General features: G+C 36.6%; 1 protein-coding gene across 4 annotated transcripts in view; it reads right to left on the bottom strand.

Annotated features, from left to right (window-relative positions):
- Window positions 1-5529: 5529 nt before the first annotated feature.
- The window catches only part of RBMS1 (RNA binding motif single stranded interacting protein 1), a 144106-nt gene continuing 126408 nt past the window's right edge, over window positions 5530-23227 (bottom strand). For 3 of the 4 annotated variants that reach the window (XM_064661096.1, XM_064661098.1, XM_064661099.1), the window contains exons 7-14: window positions 17896-18011; window positions 16964-17013; window positions 16776-16869; window positions 13481-13531; window positions 11197-11307; window positions 10450-10530; window positions 9129-9213; window positions 5530-6262 (exon numbers count right to left, since the gene is read on the bottom strand). In XM_064661096.1, the coding sequence (XP_064517166.1) occupies window positions 9136-9213; window positions 10450-10530; window positions 11197-11307; window positions 13481-13531; window positions 16776-16869; window positions 16964-17013; window positions 17896-18011 (581 nt within the window). In that variant the 3' untranslated portion in view covers window positions 5530-6262; window positions 9129-9135. The remainder of the gene's footprint in view (window positions 6263-9128; window positions 9214-10449; window positions 10531-11196; window positions 11308-13480; window positions 13532-16775; window positions 16870-16963; window positions 17014-17895; window positions 18012-23227) is intronic. The other variant, XM_064661097.1, reaches the window with a different exon arrangement.

Genomic DNA, 23227 nt, shown 5'->3' with positions numbered 1-23227 from the left:
AATGTCTGCCTGGCCAGCAAAGCCACTGCTAGTACCTTGCTTGGTGAGCAGAATCATATTCAGCCTAATGGCTTGTGAAATCCTTTCTTTGCTGTGAGCTGGTCAATAAATAACTGCTTCATGCACCTAGTTATGTACATACTGCTTAGAGATTATCTTTCAGACTGGCTAAAGATATCAGTACAAATACATCTTCATTTTTTTTAATATTCACTGGAAGGCAAAAAAAATTAGCAGAGTATTTTCTCATTGGTGTGTAATTCTTTCCCATTGGAGAAAGGCTGAAGCACAAAAAGGAAAAGTAATGTTCCATTTGTACTTGTAAAAAACTAAAATTATTTATCAAAACATTGAATTTACTAGCAAATTTTCTCTCGGCCTACTTTTAAATCATTGTTTTATTCCATTACTTTTAAGTGCTTCACAGATGTTGCTTAAAAACCGTCAGCCCTGTGTGTGAATTTCAGGTGGTGAAAATACTTAGGAAAATTCCTGCTGCAGATGACTTCTTTAAATCAGCAGAGTTCATGTGCAGAAACCATTTTCCAAGCGCCTTTCCCCTTGGTAACACTTGCATGCTCAGCTCCAAAACAATAATGCTACTTAGAAAGCTGCATGAGCAGGTTGACCTGAACACCTGTAGTGTGCATGTGGGAAGTCTTCAGGGTGCCACATACCTTCATTCCTGAAGTTCCCCAAAAATCTCTTTCTATCTCAGGGAAGCTGTCAAAAGAGGTCAGTTTATTCAGCTGAAGGGACACCAATATAACACAGCAGAATTCAGAACACCACTGATGTAAGCATGGAGGGAGGGGAAACTGTTGTAAAAGGCAAGATAAGCTAAACAGTTACAGCTTGTCTGTGGAGAATCTAGCCTTTCTTCTTGGACATGGAAAAAAATCCAGTAGTATTTTTCCTTGATATTCTCCTTTACTACAGAAATGAGCTGCACAGATTTCTCAGATGGTAGATGTGGTTAGAGTTGTCCTGTAAAGGAAAGTCTGACTCACTCCACATGCAGGCTTTTACACTCTCCCTCTGGTCACTGCACTGTAAATCTTTGCTGTTCTGACATCAGCTTGGCTTTTCTTAGTTGCTGGAGGAGAAGTTGCCAAACAGAATAGGTTTTGTATATCCTAACCCCTATTCTGGATAGAATTAATGGACCAAGACCGAAAGCCAAAAGCCTCAGATTTGTTTGGGTTAATCAATGCCAGAATTTGTTGGCTGGAGAATGATACAGATGATCTTTCACAGTAGAAAGACTATGTCAATGTGGCAAGAGTTTGGAAGGTAACAGCACACATATCTTAAATGCCACCAAGTAATACATTGGCTTTCACAATAAGACACTGCTGGACAGGATAGGATTAAGTATCTTATTCCAACACATGTGGAAATTTGCAAATAATTTTGGAGTGGTTGATCACAGCAAAAGAAACAAGTGCAGTGAAGTGTGCACAGGAGGAGTAGGAGCACAAACCTATATAAATATTCTGGCACATAAAATGCAGCTCTGACATGATGGTTCTATGCAAATTAAGGTGACACAGTTTTAGTAAATCTTGAGTTTTTCTGCTATGGTAGAGGTATCATGGCATAAATTAAAGCTAGAAGGGGACAGCAAAACAGCACTTTCTAATAATTTTTTTTCCCCATGAAAAACTAACACAGAGTACCAGGAAAGTGCTTTAGACTACTCTGACTTACTCTACAACTATTCTAGCCCAATATATGCAAACAGTCATTAGCAGGTCTCAGTTGCTCAACAGTACTTTCTTATACTACTTGTCTTGCACCTGCCCAGAGCACTTAATTTAGAAAATGAAGAAAAATAAAAGATTATGTTCAGTGCCTAAAGAAAGGCTACTTTCTAATCAGTAACAACCAACAAACAACAAGGTCGGTGCATTGATCTTACACACAGCATTTGTTTTGGTACACAATTACCCTAAATGAATATAATGCTTATCTGTATTTGTTAAGAGGTAAAAGAATTTATTAACAGCAGGTTTGCGAGTAGGGTTCAAAACAGGTTGTATGCAAGAGGATGGAGTCAATGTTTGAATGAGGCAGTTGGTAATAAATATGAGTTTTATTATATGCAATAAAAGCATATTATATAAAGATACTGCATTACTGCAGATCGCCTGATAGAAATAATACACACAACCTTATTATATCAGGCAAAAGGTACTAATCTGAAAGCATTCATTCTTATCAATTATAGTGAGAGAGCTAAGTTTATCATAGGGATAATTACAAAAGCAAACAAAGATCAAAAACTGTTTCCATCCTGCACGGAGTCTATTTTCATACAGCTTTTGTAAGGTAGTATTCATACTTAATTCAAAGAGACTGCTTATTGATCTGAGATTAATTCAGTATGGTGATAAACATGAATAATTAACAAAACCCTCTTTAAGTTTTCTGTATTAATATTCTTATGCATTCCATTTTAGACAAGCAACATACTGGGCCAATATTTAAATGACTCCAAAATGGTTAAATGGTATTTTTTTCAGTTACAGGAGTCGAGTACTTAGTAGCAGAGTGTGATTTTTTTCTCTCCATTAGTAAAAAGGGCCATCATTGCTGAGGATGTCTTCATTGCATAAGCTACTGTAAACCAAGTTTCCCAACCTCTAGGTGCTAGCTCCACTGGAAACACATTTATCCTCATTATCTTGTGCTAGTATTGTGTGACTGAAAGCTTGAGCCGCACACTGCCTGCAACATGCCCCCACCTGACATCCCCAGCAGGCTGCCTGGCCCACCACAGGGCTGGTGGAGCCCTTGGGATACCTCAAAGCCAGGTATGTAGTAGAAAGGACTGTCTCCCAAGAGAGAGAGGGTTCTCCAGAGCAGCGCAGCCTGGGGTGAACCTCCCTTTTGCTGCTTCAGCACCCATAGCAAGGTGCAGGAGCCCACTGGATCACTCAGCCACTGTTGTCTGCCACTGGGTGCACTCTTGGGCACCCAAAGTTAGGTTAGAGCCCCTCTCCTGCCCTACACATCAATACAGAGTCACATCGAGATCATGTAATTGATAAAGCATTTGGCTGAGGAGACACAATAGTTTGAATTTTCCTCTCTTGCTTTCCGAAGCCTTACTTTGGGCAGAGCAGTCCTCTATCGGATACATGCCATCAGCAGTAGTGATCTTGCCAAAAGGATAATAAAATCAGAGATTATCTTTAAAGAAATAAAGTGCTTAAAGATTGCAGCTGGAAGGCAACACTGGGGATCATTTTGCATTCCAGTGAAGTATCACCTCTGCTCTCCAGAACCGGGTATGCCAGCCAACGCTGGCACACGTAGGGAAAATAAGCACTTGTAGGAAGCAGTCTGATACTATGAGCTACCAAAGTGACCCTCCATTTCCACCTTTACTTCTAGAAAAATGGCTAGCATTTACAACTACAGCATGCAAGCCTGGTTACACACAAGTCTCCGTGTGGGCTGACACAGAGAACAACAGAATTTTTGCATTCAGATCACACATTTCATCATATACTTTTCATACATCTTTTCCTGTTTTGCCTAAAAGAGTGACTTTGTAGTTGATATGAAAGAGTTAAAATCTGATTTTAATGAAAGACAGAGGAGGGAAAAACCTAGATGGTAAAGCAGAAAGTAACTTCAAAGATTTCAAAATAAACGTGAAGATTTTACCATAACCTGTTGGGGTTTTCCCCCAGTAAAGGAAGGACTGAAGGAAAAAGACGAAACATTTTCATTTTTTTTTTGATATTTTTTATTCAAAAGTTTTCAAAGAAATAAAACAGAAAAAAGCTAACAATCTAATCAAATTTACAGTTCAAAAATGTCTTTTGGCGTTTAACAACAAGTCCTAGGAAACAAAACTACAGAGTTATCTTGAACCGGACAAATAATTTACCACTGGCAAGTTTGTGGCACTAGTAAAACAAAAATAAAAAATTAACTCTCTTGATCATATAGATATCTCTATGAAAATCTTTTTTTTTTCAATCTGTACAAAAGGTCTTTCTTCATAAATTAATTTTTTTATAATTTAATGGCTGTCTACTATGTGATGTTTAAGTAACTGATTATTTCTTTATGTACAGAGGTTAAATTTCCCAAATCTTACCCAGACAATGAGTATGGCACTTAGTTCAGACATTTCTGGCAGCAACTCTTCCCTCCCTCTAACACAGCTATCATACTGCAGTTTTAATTAACGCAAAAATAGCAACTAGTGAGAGATCCAGGTTTGGAAAGTTACCAAATACAGGCAAGGTGCTGCAGGAAGTCTGGACTTTTACAAAGCAGTAATATTCCAGGGAGCATAGAACCAATAATACCACAACTTTTTAAAAAAAGAAAAAAACAAAAACACATCTCTTATGACTATGCATTTCACTAGAATCTACACTTCTCAGAGCAGCAATTTACTTTTGAAACTATGAAATGTCACCGACATCTATACTCCAATACTCACACAAAATTTAAAAACTAAAAAATACTTGAAAGAAACAATGCTTAGCCCTAGCTCCTGAGCTAGGATGATTTGGTCTGTGGAAACAGGGAGGGCCAGCAACCTGTCCCAATACAAAAGGAAATAAACTTTGAGGTAGATAACTGATCATATACAGCTGACCAGAGAAGTACACAGTTTTGGAAGACAACTTAATTTATCATTCGATTTAAAACATATGCAATTGTAATAAAGAGCTTTAGTAGCAGTGAATTATTTAATATGTGAAGTACAAATAACTGTGTATTTATGAATCAGGAATTTCATAGTTTCAAAATTGGTTTTCTTTACACTTAACACTTGTAGTGATGATGTAAAGTGTGGCACTGCTTGGATCCAAGTCTTCCTTCATGCTTTTGTGTCCATACATCAATTAAAATTATAAAACCTAAATGCAAATGTACAAAAAAGGCACATTCTCCTAACCGCAAACTGGTCCGGCAAAAATAAAGAGTACAGAAGACGCAATGCTGAGACAAATCAGAATTATTGGTTACTGGCTCTTTGTTCTTTGGTAAAGTTACCTTTTAAAAGTGCCAAGTCTTTTTATTTTTATTTACCTACTATAGAGAGCTAGTACCCAATCAATTATGCTTCTACTTAGATCTCAGCGTATGTTTGAAAAACGAGTCCTTTAGCTTTTGCCATTTTGCTGTAATAGCAACTTTTCTGTTTGCTAAGTCTCAGCACAATCCTCATCCTAAAGCACTATCATTAGTATAAAGGAAGGACAAAAACATTCGGTGATATCTCCACCCCAAACTCCCTATTCTACCTATGCTAAAACTAGAACATCAAGTTAGTTTCTGAAAAAAGGCAAAAAAAGATTTTACATTGCATCATACAGCAGAGTTCCTAAATCATTCAAACTACCAGAGGGAACTATTGGCATATGGCCTTACAAACAATTTATACTATTAAAATTTCCCCAGTCAGAAAATGTGTTTCACACAAAACATTTTTTCCCCTCTTGCATTTCACTACCTTACATATTATGTGAAAAAATCATTAAAAACACTTACTACACATTAAAAAAGCCAAATTTTCAGCAATTTTTATTGACTACCTTTAAAAGCCCTATGCTGCTGTTTTACAAGGCATAATAGACCAGCTCATTTGGTCAAAGCGTTCTACACCATTAGTTTGGACTACTTACTGAAACAGCTACAGCATTGAAAGATTTAAGGCAAATTGGAATTTATAGAAAAGGATAAGACACTTCACACTACATTAAAAGAAAAACAGAAAGCTAAAAGACCAGACACTGTAACTGCAACACTGCACTAAAGCAACACTCACACACTGCAAGCACAGAACATCATATTAGATGTTTTACTATTTTAAACTTCAGAAAATCCATTTCATACAAAAAAAAAAAAGAAAAAGAAAAAAGAAAAAAGAAACAAACAAAATAAAAATAACCCAAAACACAAATTCTGTCATGCACGTGAATAAGTCTTCGTGGTCATCTGTGCATACCCAGAAATTTGAATATTTTTTTTTGCGTCATAACACTTGATAAAAATTTTTTTTTTACTAAAATAAACCTGTTCATGGGAACAGCTACTAGATGAATTTAAGGTTTTTCTTATGCACCTTATAGAACTTATAGCAAAAATAGTTTTAGTTGATTTCATTATAAATAACATTTTCAAGAACCTGTGCAAAACTGTCAATAATTCCTAAAGCACAATTGATCAGTAAAATCCATGATTGTTTCAGCCTTTGCACCCTTCTCCAGGCCAGGTCAACACTGGACATCTGTAACACAGAAAGGTCAGAGCTAGAGCAGAATTACAATCACACGCCTTTTTTCTAATGTAGCTGTCCACCAAACTAAATAATTTCCTATTTTAGACAGCTGAGAGAAGACTAAGTGAATCTGAGTATAAACCTGAGAAGTAACACAGGCGGCACTCCAGGTTCTCAACCCTTCCCAGGAAAAGGCTCTCTGCCAGGACACAGCCTGTACTGTATTTCCCCCTCTTTCTCTAATAACTGCTCAGCATGCAGAGTTCCCACTGGGGAGCTGTGAGGCTGCACTCAAAGCTCTTCCCTTCTTTTTTGTTTTGTTATTGTTATTTCCTTTTAATTGACCAAAAGTGGTTGAGTGTGCTACTCCTGTGGCATCTCCAAGGCTTTTGATCTCTGGAAAAGGAACACAACTTTCTTTCAGTGCAGCCCCAGGGAGGCTGCGTACAACAGCTAACTCAGAGACAGCTACTGTGCCTCCATGATGGCAATACTGAACAGCAATTCAGGGCTCATCAAATTTGAAGGCAGACTTCTCAGTGTACTGTATTGGCTTATAATGCCATGTGGGTTTAAAAAAAAACAAACCCAGCTAATGACAAAAAAGTTTAGACAATTTTTTAATTTCTCAAGGCAAGGCAAAGTGTGGTATTTTAAGGCTTGTACATTAATAGGTGCATATAAAATGGGGGTGTTTTTTCAAGTCCGTTTGACTATTTTTCACATAGGAGCAACTTTTTGAAAAGAAGCTGTGAAGTTATTAAATGTAGCTGCCAAAGGAAAGGTGCTGTGTATTTTTGATTGACTGCATCCACTTGTGCAAATGCGCTAGTTGTCATTTACCCCTCATTTATGGGAATATGTATATTGACTTTAAATAGGACATTCCCAAAAGTGCTGCATGTGCATTTAGAAAGTTTCAGTTTGACAAGAGTAACAAAGCTACAACAATCAAGAGACCGCAGTGTTCCCTGTATTTAGGGCACAAAATATCAGTCAAATCCCACCCCTTCACCTGTCTGAAACAAGACAAGTACCAGCATGTTCCAGGGACAGAAATACCAAATGCCATACTCTGGGGCTGAAATCACCTGAGTAATATTAACCTTCCCCACGTGCCCACTGCTATAGCCACTGCTGTCACAGATTTCACTGGCTCCTGTTGCATATAAATACAGGTAACAGTGCTTCTCTGAAGAATAAGACGTGAAGAACTGACTTACAGCAAACACACAGAGTTGCTCACAGAGTTTGGAATTCTACACAGAGTCATCAATACAAAATGTGTCTCAGATGGCAACACAACTCATCCTTTCAGGAGACTTAAGGCTGCTCCTCCTGCCTGGTTTCAGTCTATGGGAAAGATACTGACAGGCTGGGAGAGAGAGGCAGGATGAGGATATGACATGCAGGATTACGCCTCGCTGTCTACCACAGATCTCTATTGGTAAGGAGGTTTTACATGCCCAGAGGGAAGACTTAAGGCAAAACAAATAATTCCTTGAAAAGCGGTTAACACCAGGCAACAGCCTTGGCATGGGAAACGTGCAGGAGTCATGATTTTAACACTAGGAGATGGATAACGAGAAGAGCCTGTGGCTTTGCTTACTGCCTGTCCTGGAAGCAAATCAAGGATGTGGGCTTTCTCTAGATGCCAGCATTTGGCCAGAGTACAGGAATAACACAGGTCATATGCTGTGCTACGCAGGCTGGGCCATCTGTTGAATTTGCCAAGTTTCCCCATTGGTTTGTTTCTATCTTTACATATAAGAAGCTGTTATGCCAATTATGGGGATGAGAGCAATGCTGTCAAATAGCACAGCTGACCTGCAGAGTCAAAGGTAATGCCTAATGTTCTCTTGGATCAATATATTTTAGAGAGAATATCACACAACTGTAGCACATAACTGATTACGATTTTTCCGTATCTAACAAATGCCATGAGGGCTGTAGGAAAACCCTTCTAAGACAGCCTCTAGCACATTATTGCAGCTGAACGGAATTTTTAAGTGTGAGGTCTTAGAAAATGTGATGTAAAAAATTATTTAGTCAAGTTGCCCAGCTTAAAAAGCACTAAAAAAAAAAAAAAAAAAAAAAAAGATGAGTTAAAAAAGAAGAAAATTCCAGAATTTTAAAACATGGATCATGGAAAAGGAAATGATTAGTGCAAGCAACATTTTCAGGACGGAAATCTACAGAAAGAGAAAATTTTGCATGAAAGAAGTGCAGGTAAAGCTAATGACTGGCTAGTAAAAAAGGCCATGCAAGCAAAACCAGAGGAAACCTGGAGTAGGAAAGCAAAACTCTGGAATTAGAACCAAACAAGGACATGGATTAAAAATTAATTGACAAAATTCTGGACAAAACTGCTTTTTCCTAGAAAAAAGAATGAGCAGAGAAGTCTTCAGGAGAAAAGGTCAGCAAGGATTTCTACCAGACAACCTCCCTGCCTGTGGTCTGTAAATCAGTTGCAAAGCTGCTTCTAACCTTATATGTACCGCAGAACTAGAGCATGTCTTTCAATACAGTTCCCTTTAGCATTTTGATTCTCATATTTTTGCACTAATTCCTTGTTATTCTGTATACAACATGCTACTAAAATGAACAAATTAAAATCCAACATAATCCAGTTATGCTATATAGAAATTATTAAAACAATATTACTCATAATTTATTAACTCATTTCTGATCCCATGTTTCCTTCCCTGGCTTCTGACTCTGGCTAAGTTCAAACTAATTTCACTTCTTGTCCCCAGATATTATCATCAGGACTATTTATATGACAATAAAAAAAAGGGTTCAATACAGAGTACTGTAAGTTATGAAATAAAGTATCTTTGAATTACATCTTTCATGAGACAGGATGAGCCCCTACCTCACGGTTATTTATTTTGCTGATACGTATATGGAGAATGGTCACTGGATGTCTCTACTGTAACCTGTTGTTGACCACTGGCTTCCTGCAAATAAAAAGGAAGACGAGCCATGAGACACAAAATCAGGTATCATTACCAGCAATCTGCATTTCAACATGACTTCTGCAATTAACAGTGTTCACATCTAAAACCTTCCTAACATTCCTCAACTGAGGTACTACAAATCTGAGGTGTTAACTTTACATTGATTTACATTTCAGCAAACAAGAGAAATAAAATGATCATGCAAACCCTATATTTCCTCAGCTGCTTTGATGATAATTAAAAAAGAAATCCTGAAACTTTTGACATTATAGAAATAAATACACTGAGAGAGAGCAAATAACTGCTTGAATATTTTCTATCTGCAAATGCAAAAGAACATTCTGCCCCTTTCTTTTTGAGGGGCAGCGAGAAGAATGAGATCTACTTGCCACATATACAAATGCCATCACTATGAGTACTGTGATGTGATTGGCACCAGGCAACACAAAGAATTGTAGACGGGGCTTTGCACCCAGACCCCCCAGAAATCATGGAATAATTCAGCTGAGAGTGCTTTGGCAGCCGGAGCTAATTACTGATCAATATGGGCAGATGAACCAAACTGATCCACACAACTTCTGGAATTTCTGGACAAATAGGTTTTGAAATGAAATGTATCTTTTTTTAGAGGTTCTAGAAGAGACTGGCTAGCACTCATTCTGGATACAAGAGCTGCAGTACATCTTGTCTAGCTCCTGTAAAGGAGTACTGACCTATGAAAGGGTGTAAGGTAAGTCAAAATAGTAGACAAACTATGGTCTACCATTTAGTTATGCTCTCCAACTAGACTAATAAGCTTCTTCAATGGAGGGGTTTATTACACAAATATGCACAGAACCCTGAGTTGCCAGGGTCAATCAGGATTCTCTGCAAAAAATTACAATCATGGTCTGTTGGCAGAGAATTTTTCTCACAGGTAAACTAAATGAAAAATCAAAAATACAATACACTCCCTGTCTTGTTCCTACTGGAGTTAGGTTTCACAAAACAAAAGGTTTGCCAGAGCTATGCTCATAGAGAAGACTGCCCCAAGTACTGTACTGCTATAAGTACAGGTCATTCCTTGTTATAATACTAGCTATTAGTTGAGAATAATGATATTTTATAATTTTAATATATATTGCATTCACAGTACATTCACAGTAACAGTATTTGCCTTTAAGTATTAATTTTCCTGGCCAAAAAAAAAATCATAATCATATTTTTTATCTCTGCTCTTTGATAGAATATACTGACCTCAACAGGAACTGCTGCTGTCTGGACATGTGTGTATTGGGGGATGTAGGCTCCTTGCATAGCTGTTGTGGCTGGCATGTACTAGAAAGACAAAGTCCATTACATTAAGTTAAAGCCCAGTGTAAATTTATGAATATTCAAAATACTTATCATGATATTGTTTAATAGATATAGACTGTTTCCCTAAAGCAACATACATGAGAGAAAGACTTTTGTGTCTGAAATCAACAGGCTTTCCAAAAAACTCACATATCTATTTTGAGAAAATTCAAATTTAGACTTCAAAGACCAGGTAAAGGACTTTTCCTTCTTTGTTAGTCCAAATCATTTTCTTTTTTTAATCCGTTCAGAAAAGAAAGGTCATGCAGTTTAGAAGGTAGCCTGCATCTCTTCTTCTGGTTTACTTTCTGTTCCACACTTTAGGAGATCAGAGTTGAGGAAAGGAATACGAAGAGTAAAACCAACTATTTTAATTTTTTTTATGTAACTCTGAAGTTACCTCCCGGGTTCCTTTCATTAGCTTTGATCTATTTTTATTTACTCATTTCCAATTTCTGATCAGCTAATAGACTCAATAAAAACTGCTAAATATTATTTAAAAACGGAGACAGTTCTTAGCAGTTTATTGGATAAAAGATGACTTAAAGGATTAATTTTTTCTATATGCAAGCTGCACAGGCATACTGTGATCTACATACAGTATTTTCTGCTTGTGTAAGTTCTATTTTGTATGAAATTGCTACATACTGTTCCAGTACTGCCTAATGAAAGATGACTCATCTGCTGCGTCAGAGGGCTTATCATTGATGCAGGCTGTAGTGACATGGTGTGGTCCATGGAGGGAGTCAGTACAGCACCCTGTTAAAACAGAGATGGAAAGAAATGGTTGCAACACTCACATTTTAATTTCATTTTTTATTTGATAGTCAAAGTATGGACTGTCCTTCCGAGGGGATATACCACAAGAACTCTCCTTAATCCCAGGCACTGACTCAGAAAAGCAGATCTGATGCATTCTAAATATTCTACTCAAGCATCTGTGTTTTGCAGTTTGGTAATGGTGTAAGACCTTCACTGACTTCCCATTATACATGCAACTGATGTGCAATGCACTTGAGAGACCTGCTGAAAATGCTTTGTAAAATATGAGTTTAACCAGATGCCAACTTCGAAGCAAAAATTTGCACACATTACCAGGTACAGTTTCACTTAGCTTAAGCTTTGGAATTTCACGCTTTAGGAAGAAACTTCTATCTCATATTTAGGAACAAGGGCTTTGGAGTAACATTTGTGATGGGAGAATTCTACCCACACACAAAACAGCTGCCCTACTTAGTGGCTGGGTTCATTAGCACACAGATTTCAACAGTGAGTTAGCAATGCTGATTTTTTGTCTAAATACTAGCTGCTGTGATGACATTTCTATCACTTCTGCACCATTTCGCTAGCTTCATAAAAATTATACATTGAATTTTTGAACACTCAAGATTTCTAAATATGGAGGGCACACTCATAAGGTTTTCACAGTTAACTGAGACAGGATTATCAAGAAATTTCATTTTACCAATCATGTTCCCCAAAAACACATTTCCAAATACTTTGCCTGACTTATGCTTGCAGAAGGTGTTGATTAAAATTCACGGAGGCTCAAAATTAACAGAAATAATTACGGTGTACTGAAAGCCAATATTTTGAATTAATAACTAATCCTTAAAAGAAAATAATAATAAAAAAGAAAATAAAAAGAAGTATAGAATACAGTTGGAAAAACAACCATGTGATCAGTGTAGATGAAATGAGTCACAGGCACATCAAATACTGAAAGAATTTCCTGTCTGTGGACTGCAGGCTTCTCTGAAAAGCAAATGAACAAGACAGCACCTGTCTTCACACGGGCCAAAACTCACCTCCAGTCAAGAATCTAGATCTTTATTTTCAACTTGAAATCTCATCTTGTGTACCTGTGCAACTAATATACCTTATAGCATTATAACATATCAACTTGTGTCTTTCCCAGCATGATTTGCAATATGGTTTTTTATGCAAATCTGTGTTGATAGAGAGGGAAGTTAAAACCTGTTGTGTGTGTATTTAACATCAAAACCCATAAATACAACAATTAAGTGTGTGAGAGGGTGTTCTGGTTCAGCATCGCCTTTTCTGCATGCCCAAGAAGAAAATGTTCTGCCAAGTAGACTTACATTCTATAATCTGCATGGAGAGGTTAATTAAAGTCAAGACCATGTCCTTTCTATATCTGGAAACAGACGTGTTTGTTAACTACTGGAGTGCATATATTAAAGTGCCTGGTATTACTAGTAACGCTCATCTCAGAAACTTAGTAAGTGTCAGATATAATGGTACTTAATTGGCAAATGACACAGATAAGAAGCAAAATATCACGGGAAAGTATAGATTAGAATGCCTGACAGTCTAGTACAGACAAAAGTGTAGGGAGATTAGCATTACTCCTGAGTGGTGAAGCCAGAACAGGCTATGCAGGTTTTCTCATTTGCCCATAATGTCATATATATCACTACATCTGTCTGTCTTTCATAAATTATCCAGTCTGAACTATGGTAGACCCATTCTAAAACATTGGGTCTTTAATTTCAGCTCCTGAAGGATAAACAGTTTGTATAACGTTGATATTTGCAAAGTGTTTTTAAAGTAAAAATACAATAAACAAACAAAACCACCACAAACCAAAACAAACAAAGAAAAACCCAACAAAAAATCCCAAACAAACAAAAAACCCACCAAATTTTCCTCTTTCTGACATGGTAACTCTAATGGTCCTCATCACCTTGATAGTCTGAAGGTAGCTTTTTTTATTTTATCTGATGAAATGAGGCCCCAATTCAGGTTTACTATCTTTATTTCACCTTTCATTTTGATCCATGATTTGGTCACGATGTAATTGTCAAATCTAAAAGTAACTCGGCAGGAATAGACCTACTTCCTGTTGTTTAAAGTATGCAAAGTATTTATACCATGAGTAACACAACAATGGAGAAGAATAAAAACTTACTGGGTGCTGCATTATATATGGTTGAGGCTGCATCCAAGAAGGACTCTGAACCTAGAACAAAATTGGTATTTTATTTTTCATGTTATTAATCCTTTTCATGAATACTCCAACTGAGTTATAGTAAAAATTTAATAAATCATCTTAGCAAGCCCTCTCCCTTATTTATTGACCTTTTTAATCCAATTAGTCACTCTGTGGAACAACACAGATTTCTATAAAAAAATGGATCCATTGTACCTGTAAATCAGAGACAAGATTTGGAGACAATATACCACATACACCTTGCAGAAAAATATACTGTTTTTAGTGCAGGTTTCAGAAACTTTATCAAGTACACCGAAAGGATTCAAAAAGATGATTGATAGATTTCTGCTATGTTGAAAAAGGAGGCACCATCTGTCTTCAAAATTCCTTTGTGGAAAAGTAATTGGGATCTCAGATGGTATAACATCATTTGCCTTCTAGTGTGTTCAGAATAAAATAAATTATTGTATTTTCACAAGTGAAAAAGAAATCAGGAATTCTGCCATAATCTTGCTCCGGGAAAAAAGAGAAGAATTAGGAGAACTGTTCTTCTCCAAGACACTGCGGTATGTTATTCCCAAAGCACAGGAAGAAAAGGAGGATCTGATGAGCATTCCTGCTCTCTTGCAACAAGCATTTTCTCTCCAAAACCAGTGATCACCCAAATACTTTAATTGTGGCAGCATGCCTAACTTTGCATGGCAAAGTAAAAAGGTAAACTAATAGGTTATACTGTTATCCTAGTTAAAAAGACCTGGTTGCAACAGCTCTTTGAAAAAATGTGCTGCAAGAAATATTAAAAGTAAGAAAAATGTTTCTTCCACACCTGCTATAGGCGTGTAGGATAAGGCAGGATTCTGACTTGCACTGCACACTGACTCACCACTGCTGCTGGACACTTAAAGCCCTGTTAACACCTCAACCATTCATTCCCAGAGTCCTGTGAACAGGACAGGTAGACACACAATTTTGAAAACAATCCAGATGAGGTATTTCCTGGAATATGGAAATATTTCTTGCCTCCCTTTGGTACTGATTTTCAAATCAGAGTAGTTTTTTTTTTCTTTTCTAATCAGGAAAAGAGCAAACAGGAGTTCAAAAATGGAATGGAAAAGACTGGAACACTCCCTTTCCTCAGGCAAAATCTTAATGGCAAAAATACTGGTACACCCTGACTAAAACTTTGGCTAATTTACTCACACTATTGTAGTAACTGGCTTAGTATAGTCATTTGGGTGTACAAGAGTTGCAGAAACAAACACTAGCTAAAACTTTATTAAACTTGTTTACCTTTAATAAGAATAAATCTAGGAGCAGGTTATACCATGCCTCAAAGAAAAAAAATAAACAAATAATGCTTGTGTGATATGACCTGTAGAAGACGGAATGCTGCAGGTTTCAGTGAGAGTAATCAGTAATGATGTGACTAATACTCAAATTGTGAAACTCTTCTGGCCAAGAACCTCCTTCCTCCACAGTACAGAATACTTCAATTTAATTTTCAATTCCAATTACTGTGGCACTTCTAACATAATTATATTCATAACTCCATCCACAATAATTTAAGCATGCTATATATATTGAAATACTGCTAACTACATTTCTGGAAACATAATGGATTGTGGTCTGCCTATCTCAATAAACCCAGAAAACAATACTGTATTCCTAAATAGTATGTTTCCATGCCAACTCACAGCTTTTGCTTGGATTCTGAATATCAGAGTCTTATATGGATAAATAATTTATATTTTAATAAAGGGTAGCAGCTAATTTTACTGGAATCTTTTTCTGGGTAAGAACTTACTGCAATTTCTGAGATCTGCTGTACCAAGCAGAATGATTCAATATACTGAAAAATACAGTACTAGTACTGTCTGCTGAGAGCAAACATTGTGTTGCATAAGTTACCTCAGAAATTAATATAAAAATAATCCAGCTGCCCTTTGCACTGGAGAACACTTTTAATTCCTACACAACAGTTCGCTCACGCAAGAAGGCATTAGATCTCCAAACTAATATTAGATAATTCTTCCTCATTCTTCTCACCGGGAATGGAAGGCTAAATGAAAAATTCTGCAAGAGAAAACTGAGGAAATGGCCCACAGTGCCTCTGTTAGCCTTCTATATGCCCTTTACATAGCCTTCCAAAGGCATTCTTACACACAATAAGTCAGAAAACTCAGCACGACTCTCACTAAAGAGCAAACAGGTTCTTTTCCTTCCCCTGACATAGAGAGGTAAGAATTTTCTAAATTTAATTAGTTTTGGTCATTTATGATCTGAATCACTGATGTTTACTTCATTTATGTGTAAAGCAGTAAAATGCCAAAATAGCTCATGATTTTGTGTACAGTAGGATAATTGACACATCTCAAGCAGTAATTACAGAGCATACACGTAAGACTGTCATACTAGTTGCATTAAAAGCAAGTTGCTTGTAAACTGAAATGTATGATGCCTTAAAATTGAGCATTCCTAAGAGATTTATATCAAAGTATTAAAACTGTTCTATATAATTCCCAGCATATTGAATTGTTCATCAATATCCCTTATGGGGCTCAAGATGGCACCTATCAAAATCCCCCTTCAGAAAGTTTTGGGCTGGGCTCTAAAACCAAAAAAATGTCAATGATTTATGTTTTAATATGTTGTTCAAAATAAAGCAGCCTTTGGTTTAGAAACATTGTCCTAGGATATTAAATACTTTACTCCTAACAGAAAACCACTGAATTTGAATGCTAAAGTAATTATGATTCTGAAATCTTTTCTCAGATTTCCTTCTCTAATGTCAAGCAAGTTTCTGTACCCATCTTCGTACAACTGCGTAACTCATTACTGTCAGGCTTTCTGCACCAAAACAAATAAAAATTCAAAATGCATGGAAACATATATTTGAAAATTAATTTAATTAAATAAAGAAGGTTTTAAATAAAGAATAATTACTTTAAAGATATATTGCTGATACTAAAAGAACTTGACTGAGAGAAAATGAAAACTCAGACATAAAATGCAGAAGTGGCTACAAATACCTTAGCCATCAGCAGAAGTTAAGAGACTTTGTTTTGCAAGACATCCTGCATCTCATTAAATTGCTGTGCTTCCTGAAAACACACACACTTGGTTTCAAGGCTGTCACTTTCATGCTATACAGCACGAAGAGGTCAATTCATTAAAATGAAACATTATTAGAGAATTCATAAAACCAGATGTAACAAGTGATAAATAAACACAAGCTCCAATGAACCATTTCTCCTAAGTTCTAAATACAAACCTGGTACGTGGAAACTGGAGAAGCAATATATGGCGTAATAGATGTCTGAGTGATCATTCTGTTTGCTGTAATACTGTAGGGTGATGGATAAAATCTAGAAAATGCAGAAATATTTATTAAATGCCAGTTCTCTGCATCTTTCATAACGCAAACATTTTTTTGAATTACTGTGTCATTATTCAACATACCCATTTTGTAAAGCAGCTGTGGTTGGATCATACGTGAGTGTCATTCCAGCCTTCAAAAAAAGTAGAAAAAATAGAGTTGATAAAATTAATTTTGATCATAAATTATTTCTCTTACTCTTTCTTTAGTTGTATTATTTTTAACTGAAAAATTGTATTGAAATAGTTTATTACCATAACTTAGGGAAAGGTTAATTGACAGAAGTAATTATATACTGTGAAGAGAAGTGAAGAGAATTGGCGATATTGACTATGAATACAAGTTTCCATGTTCCCATCATGAGGAACAAAATGTAACCTGGGAAATACCTGGCTAAAAGAACACGTGTACATTTGAGAGTCAGGGCATGCAGATGATTATGTTAGGGTGTTGCCTACAATATATTAACTATATGAATGGGGAGTGCAGTTTTTCAGAAGACACATTTGAATTTTCCTGTCTAATACAAATGAGGTGTCTAGGCTCTCTAACCACAGTAGCTCTACGAAACTATTATCTTGAACATTAAAGATAAAAACAACTGTTGACTAAAAAGAAATTAATGCTGCATGGCACTGGTATACTATGTTAATCTTGTGAAAGTGATGTGCATTTGAGCGCTGTATAGATCAAAGGATTATTTACTACATGTAAATGAAGTTATGTTTCTGGTAGTTTTATAATATGAGAAAGCTGAAATTTATAATATGACCAACTTGAAGGACATTTTATTATTCACTTTCATGAGGTAGGATTCCGTGTTTTGCATTTTGCCTTTTTTCCTCTAAAGAAAGACACACTTAAATATTTTTTTATAGAGTTGCAAAGTGTCAGGTGAGAGTTAGTTGCACATTGTTAATATGCCAAAGACCCAAGCCAAGAAGTCTCAATGCCTATCATTTTCATAAGTATTCATTATTGCACACCCACACTAAAGCTTGAAGGGAGGACTTACAAGTCTCACCTCGCCTTCTCTGTGCCATGCTCTTCCATTCTGTATATATTTATTTTGATTCTGTCTCTTTTTCTGTCCTCCATCAGCAAACTTGCACAATAAAGGTTCTGCAGGAACTGAGAAGAAAGAAGAAAAATTAGTTGAAGTGGCATTTTTACACAGGTGTTCAGCTCTCCAAATGAGGTATGGTTTTTAAGTTATATTCCCAATACAGCAGTTAAATAACACAGACTCATACTACAGCATCAACAACTGTTCTGCATAGCACAAGGACAGCTGCCACACACAAACATCTGGAATGCCTTATATCTTTGATTTTAAACTACTGCTCTAAAACCTGTTGGAAAGAAACATGGTCTGTATATCTTGAGTATGTGTCTGTTGGTCTGGGGATGAACAAGAACTGTCATCTGAATTCTGAGCTTTGCCTCCTTGGAGGTATGTCTAAAGAGGGTGGAGAACAAATCTGGCCGAAGGCCTATAACATATTCTCCCCAACCCTTGGAGGTTTCAGTCATGTCCCCAAACTTAAAGTGCTCTGCTCATCCAGAATAGCCAGAAGAGCTGGCACAGTACCTCCACTTACTCCAGCCAGCAAAGTGGAGTGGGCACCTTTATCTCCTGCCACCTTACACTGAAAAAATGTCCCAGCTGTCCACTCCCATTTTATCTCTGCTCTATAAAGAACACACAGTGCAACTAGAAATTCTTCAATATTGTTCTTTTGGGATTTTGCTTACTGTTGTGAAACAGCATCACCAAACATCCTTTTTTTTTTCTTTTTTGTTTGTTTGTTTGCTTTGGTTTGGTTTGGTTGTTGTTATTATTATTTTGCCTAATATACTTCCTGATCATGACTTCAACTTTTAATGTCAGAACTGAAGCAGTGGAAAAGAAAAGTTTGCACAGTATTCTTTCTTTCCCTGTTACTAGCTTCCATGTTTCCAAGTACCTATGGCTGAAGCACAGCTCTGCTACATCACACCACACCCTCTCTAATCACAGGGTGGAAGCACTGGTATGACTTGGATGTGAGTGCTTCTCTGCCAATAATTCCTGACACATGAGCTGTCTAAGCTTTACCATGACACTCCTCCAGTCATTCTCTGTTTGGAAACATCTTCATGAGACATGGCTGGACCTGAAAACATACAAGTTTCCAAATGCAGAGTAAACACATGGGGTGGGAAGGCCACCTGCAAAAAAAACAACCCCAAGAAAAACTTTCAACAAAATCTATTATTATAACCATGGTCAGTGTTGATGTCTCTTCACCTTGTGTGCATTTGCAAAAGATGGTTGTTATTGAAAACCTCAGACACATAATCTCACAAAGACCTTGACTTTCAAAACTCTGACACAAAACTAGCTTTAACAGCCAAGTCATCCCTGGCTTTGAATGACATAGCTAAAACACTAGCTCTGGTTATACTTCTACCTTCTCTATAAAAAAAGGCATGAACTGGGAGACAGAACTGGTGTGTGGTTCCCTGACTTGTCTCCAACATTGACCACATAGGTCAGAGACCTGCACCTTTCTTACCTGTGTGCTGTTATACAACAGGCAAATAACTTTAATATAAGAAAGTCAGACCATAATATTAAACATGACAATGGCATTAAATAAAAATATATTATCCTAAAGAGAATGGTAATTAAAAGACTATAATCATAAAATAAACCAGGAAAAGTTTAGGCTAATGACACTGGAAAAAGTATTGGACACCTGTGGATGGTGGAGTAAATGAACAATGAAATAATAGAAACCCCAAAGTAGGAGAATATTATCTTCCAAACCCTGCATTTCTGAGGGCATTTTTGGCATTCCCAGAACTGAGTTTTGCTTTGGGGTCTTCCATCATGCAAAGCGACTTCTGTCTCGGCATGCTTGGGGCAAAAAGGTATTATATCCATACGCTGATGGACACTTTGATGTTACTTTATAAAAGCCAATGACCCAATAACTTTGTCATAGCACAAAGCATTTTAATCACATACATTTCTGTTAAAATAAAAGGAGTTAATCTCAGAATACAGTAGTCAATATGGGTAAAATTGTCAGGTTCATGTATGAAATTATTTTAATTGATTTTACATAGTGAGGAAAAAAAAATCATCAGAAACAGAGAGTGGAGATCCAAATACTGAAGTTAACTGTCTTTAAAAAAATGCTCTTCCTCAACTTGAGTATCTTTGACTACTTATATGTTATTTCAAAATCTAGTTTTGTGGGGAGCATATGTGACTTCAAAAATACACACTATAAAATTTTGGGTGAAATCAAAAGAAACTGGCATGAGAACAGCTTAGAAAGACACCAGAAAGTACCTAAACATTTCTCGCCCTGTGATTCTGTATTATAGCACTCACAGGTAGTAAATGTTTTATTTAATGCTGCATTATGCTTTCACTAAAAATCCCCATAACAAATTGTAAAATACTTCTCTGAAAGCATTATTTGTGCTTATATTTCCCATTATTGTCTCAACATCAAGATCTTTTAAAAAAATCAGACTAAACCTATCCAACTGCTGAATAAAATGTTCATGAAAACCTATTTTAAGAATAAATTTGATTTGTCAGTAGATAACTGAAAACAGCTAAATTTTAGATGATTAAACATATTCTATGGAGCATTGTAAAAATTCTCCTGACAAATTTAAAGAGGAAGAAAAAATGGAATAAGAATTATCCACATGAATTGGATTTTGCGTATGTAATATCCAAAACCTTCAGCAATGAAAAAACTCACACTTAAAAAGGCATTAATTTGTGATTACCAGAAGTTAGTACTCCATCTTACTGAACATGGATCTGGTCATGGGAACCCTTGTTTCTCTGACCTTCCACCTTCTCTTGCTCCTCACTGCACCCATGAAAGAGGCCAAATGCTGTGAATGTTCCAATTCACATTAAGAAAAACAATGCAGATCATCTATTTAATACCATCAGCTGTTGCGAGCAGGCTCTATAGCATTGGCCTTCCCTGATTCTGGTTCAAGATCTGAATGCTGACAGCAGGGACCGCTCCAATTGAAAGCCTAACTGCAATTTTTGGCTGCTCTTCCATACATGTGACCCAAATGCCACTGTGTCCATTCCTTCAACAACACAATGACTGATGATCATCGGATGGAGGGTCATGAGAAGGAGATAAACCTTCGTGGGAGCCAAGTATGATCTACTGATCTCCCTCCCACCAAAGAATGAACATAGTCCTTACTCTTTCCAAAATGAAATCTGAAGTTTATTTCTTCAGCTTACCTTCTGTTATATTTTTCACCAATATGTAACATATTCTCTCTCTTGCACATAAGAACATGTTTATAATAGATATACATATTTGAACAAAAAACTCGAACAAGCTGTACAGACTAGTCAAGCAATCTTCTGTAGTCCAGGAAGGAAGGGAGAGTCATTTTTATTGTTTAATTGTTTGGAACTATGCAGGCCCAGTGATGAAGCAGATCATTAATCATTTGGTGACTTGTCTGCATGTGCAAGACCGAAAGACAGAGTATTGCATTCACAGCTAAGAAAGAGCTGATGTAAAAGGCTACAACATAGAATGGACTTAAGCTTTTGCAGCTAAGACACCATGTTTACATGCCCACTCTTCTGACATCTAATGAAAACCAACACTCTCACTAATTTGTGAATGCCTGCAGCTATGGAGGCAATCTGTAACTGTAACTGTGAGCTTTGCTGCTCTTTAACAGCAGGTCGGGGCCTTAAAATTTGGGTGTGGAAAGGGCTGACCTCCTCTTCCTGCCCCAAATCATCCTCCTCTAGGGCTAATATTTTTACAGAAGAGAGATATGAATGCAATATTAGTCCAGAGAGTAAATTCTTCCTTGTTGTACACACTTTCTCACATCTCTACATTAGAATTCTGTCTTTCTTAATTCAGTGTTTACCCAAATACATAGCAGGTGATACTATAAATACAAGAACAAAACTGATGTTCTTTGTTGGAATTTGTATTTACACCCTTGACTTACACGGCTCCCTTCACCAACTTTTCAATAAACCTTGCCTTCAGATATGAAAAAATACAATAAAATAGTTGAAAAATACCATTCTTTTAGTCAGTTTTCAATTAAACTGTATCTTTTATTGACTTTCATTGCTTATTTTCTAGTGCAAAGCATGTGGGACTTAATGAATTCTGACATTAAAACATCAATTAAATGGTAGAGCAAGCCTGTAGAGTTAGAAACTTTTGCTAAAGGCTGTGTGAATTAAAAAAGAAGTTATACAACCCAAGATCAGGGTAGCTTTGTAAGTTTAAAGAGAAATTAAATATATACCTTTCGCTATCCTAGTCTCCACTTAAACACAATGCTCAGGGTTCCATTGCTTTAATAATTTATACAACATTTAATAATTCGTCACAGAAGTATATTTCAAGTCAGTTTGAGAAGTATTTTTCTTTTCTATTCCTATGTTGCTTCTTAAAACAAAGCAGTAATTACAAACTATGGAAGTTAGAGCAGTATAAGCTTCTAATTCACAGATTTCACAAAATATTCTGAGTTGGAAGAGACCCACAAGGATCATCAAATCCTACTCTGAAGTGAATGGCCCATACAGGGATCAAACCCACAACCCTGGTGAGGTAATATCAGGGTCTTGATCTAATGAATGAAATTTTCATTCTTCTGCGTGACTAATGGGAGTAACACCTGTACGGTGAGGTCTTGATACTCTTTAGCAGTGGTTTTCAGGCTGTAGTTCACAGATTATTTCTAAAGAATCTGTGAGAGATAACTAAGAAATGTGAATTTAGGGTCAAGTGGCTTAAATTCACTATACAGAGATCTTCAGTGCTGGATATTTTGTAAAGGCAAGCAAATAGAAAACACTCATAAATGACTGACAGAAGATAGCTACTTCCAGGCTCCAATTGCACTCCTCCCTTGCACTAGAAAGATGTCCAAGATCAGAATAATTTCAAACAGTAGGGTCTACCATACCTGGTGGACCTCTTCCTAGTCTAGTCAAGAGCATGAGCAGGAGCAGGGCTCTCACACTCTCAATTTCCTCCCTAAAACATAATCTGAGTGACCAATACGTTTATCGTAAGTGAAAAGAGGGGAGTGGGTCATGGATAATCTATGATTTTTGGATCATCACCATAACCAGCCATTCATGAAGCAAAAATGGTATGGGATGTTCAGCAAAAATGCTCTCTACCTTACAGCCATTTAAAAAATTAAAAATCACCTCCATTCTTTTTCAGGAGAAGAAATATTAAAAGAAATGTTAAATATAAAGAAATAGGTTCCAAAGCCTTTAGAACATGCATAAAACTTTTGTAACTTTTCAACTC

The sequence above is a fragment of the Pseudopipra pipra genome, chromosome 7 (assembly GCF_036250125.1).
Source record: "Pseudopipra pipra isolate bDixPip1 chromosome 7, bDixPip1.hap1, whole genome shotgun sequence".
Lineage (NCBI taxonomy): Eukaryota > Metazoa > Chordata > Aves > Passeriformes > Pipridae > Pseudopipra > Pseudopipra pipra.
This window is presented reverse-complemented; position numbering and strand designations above follow the sequence as displayed.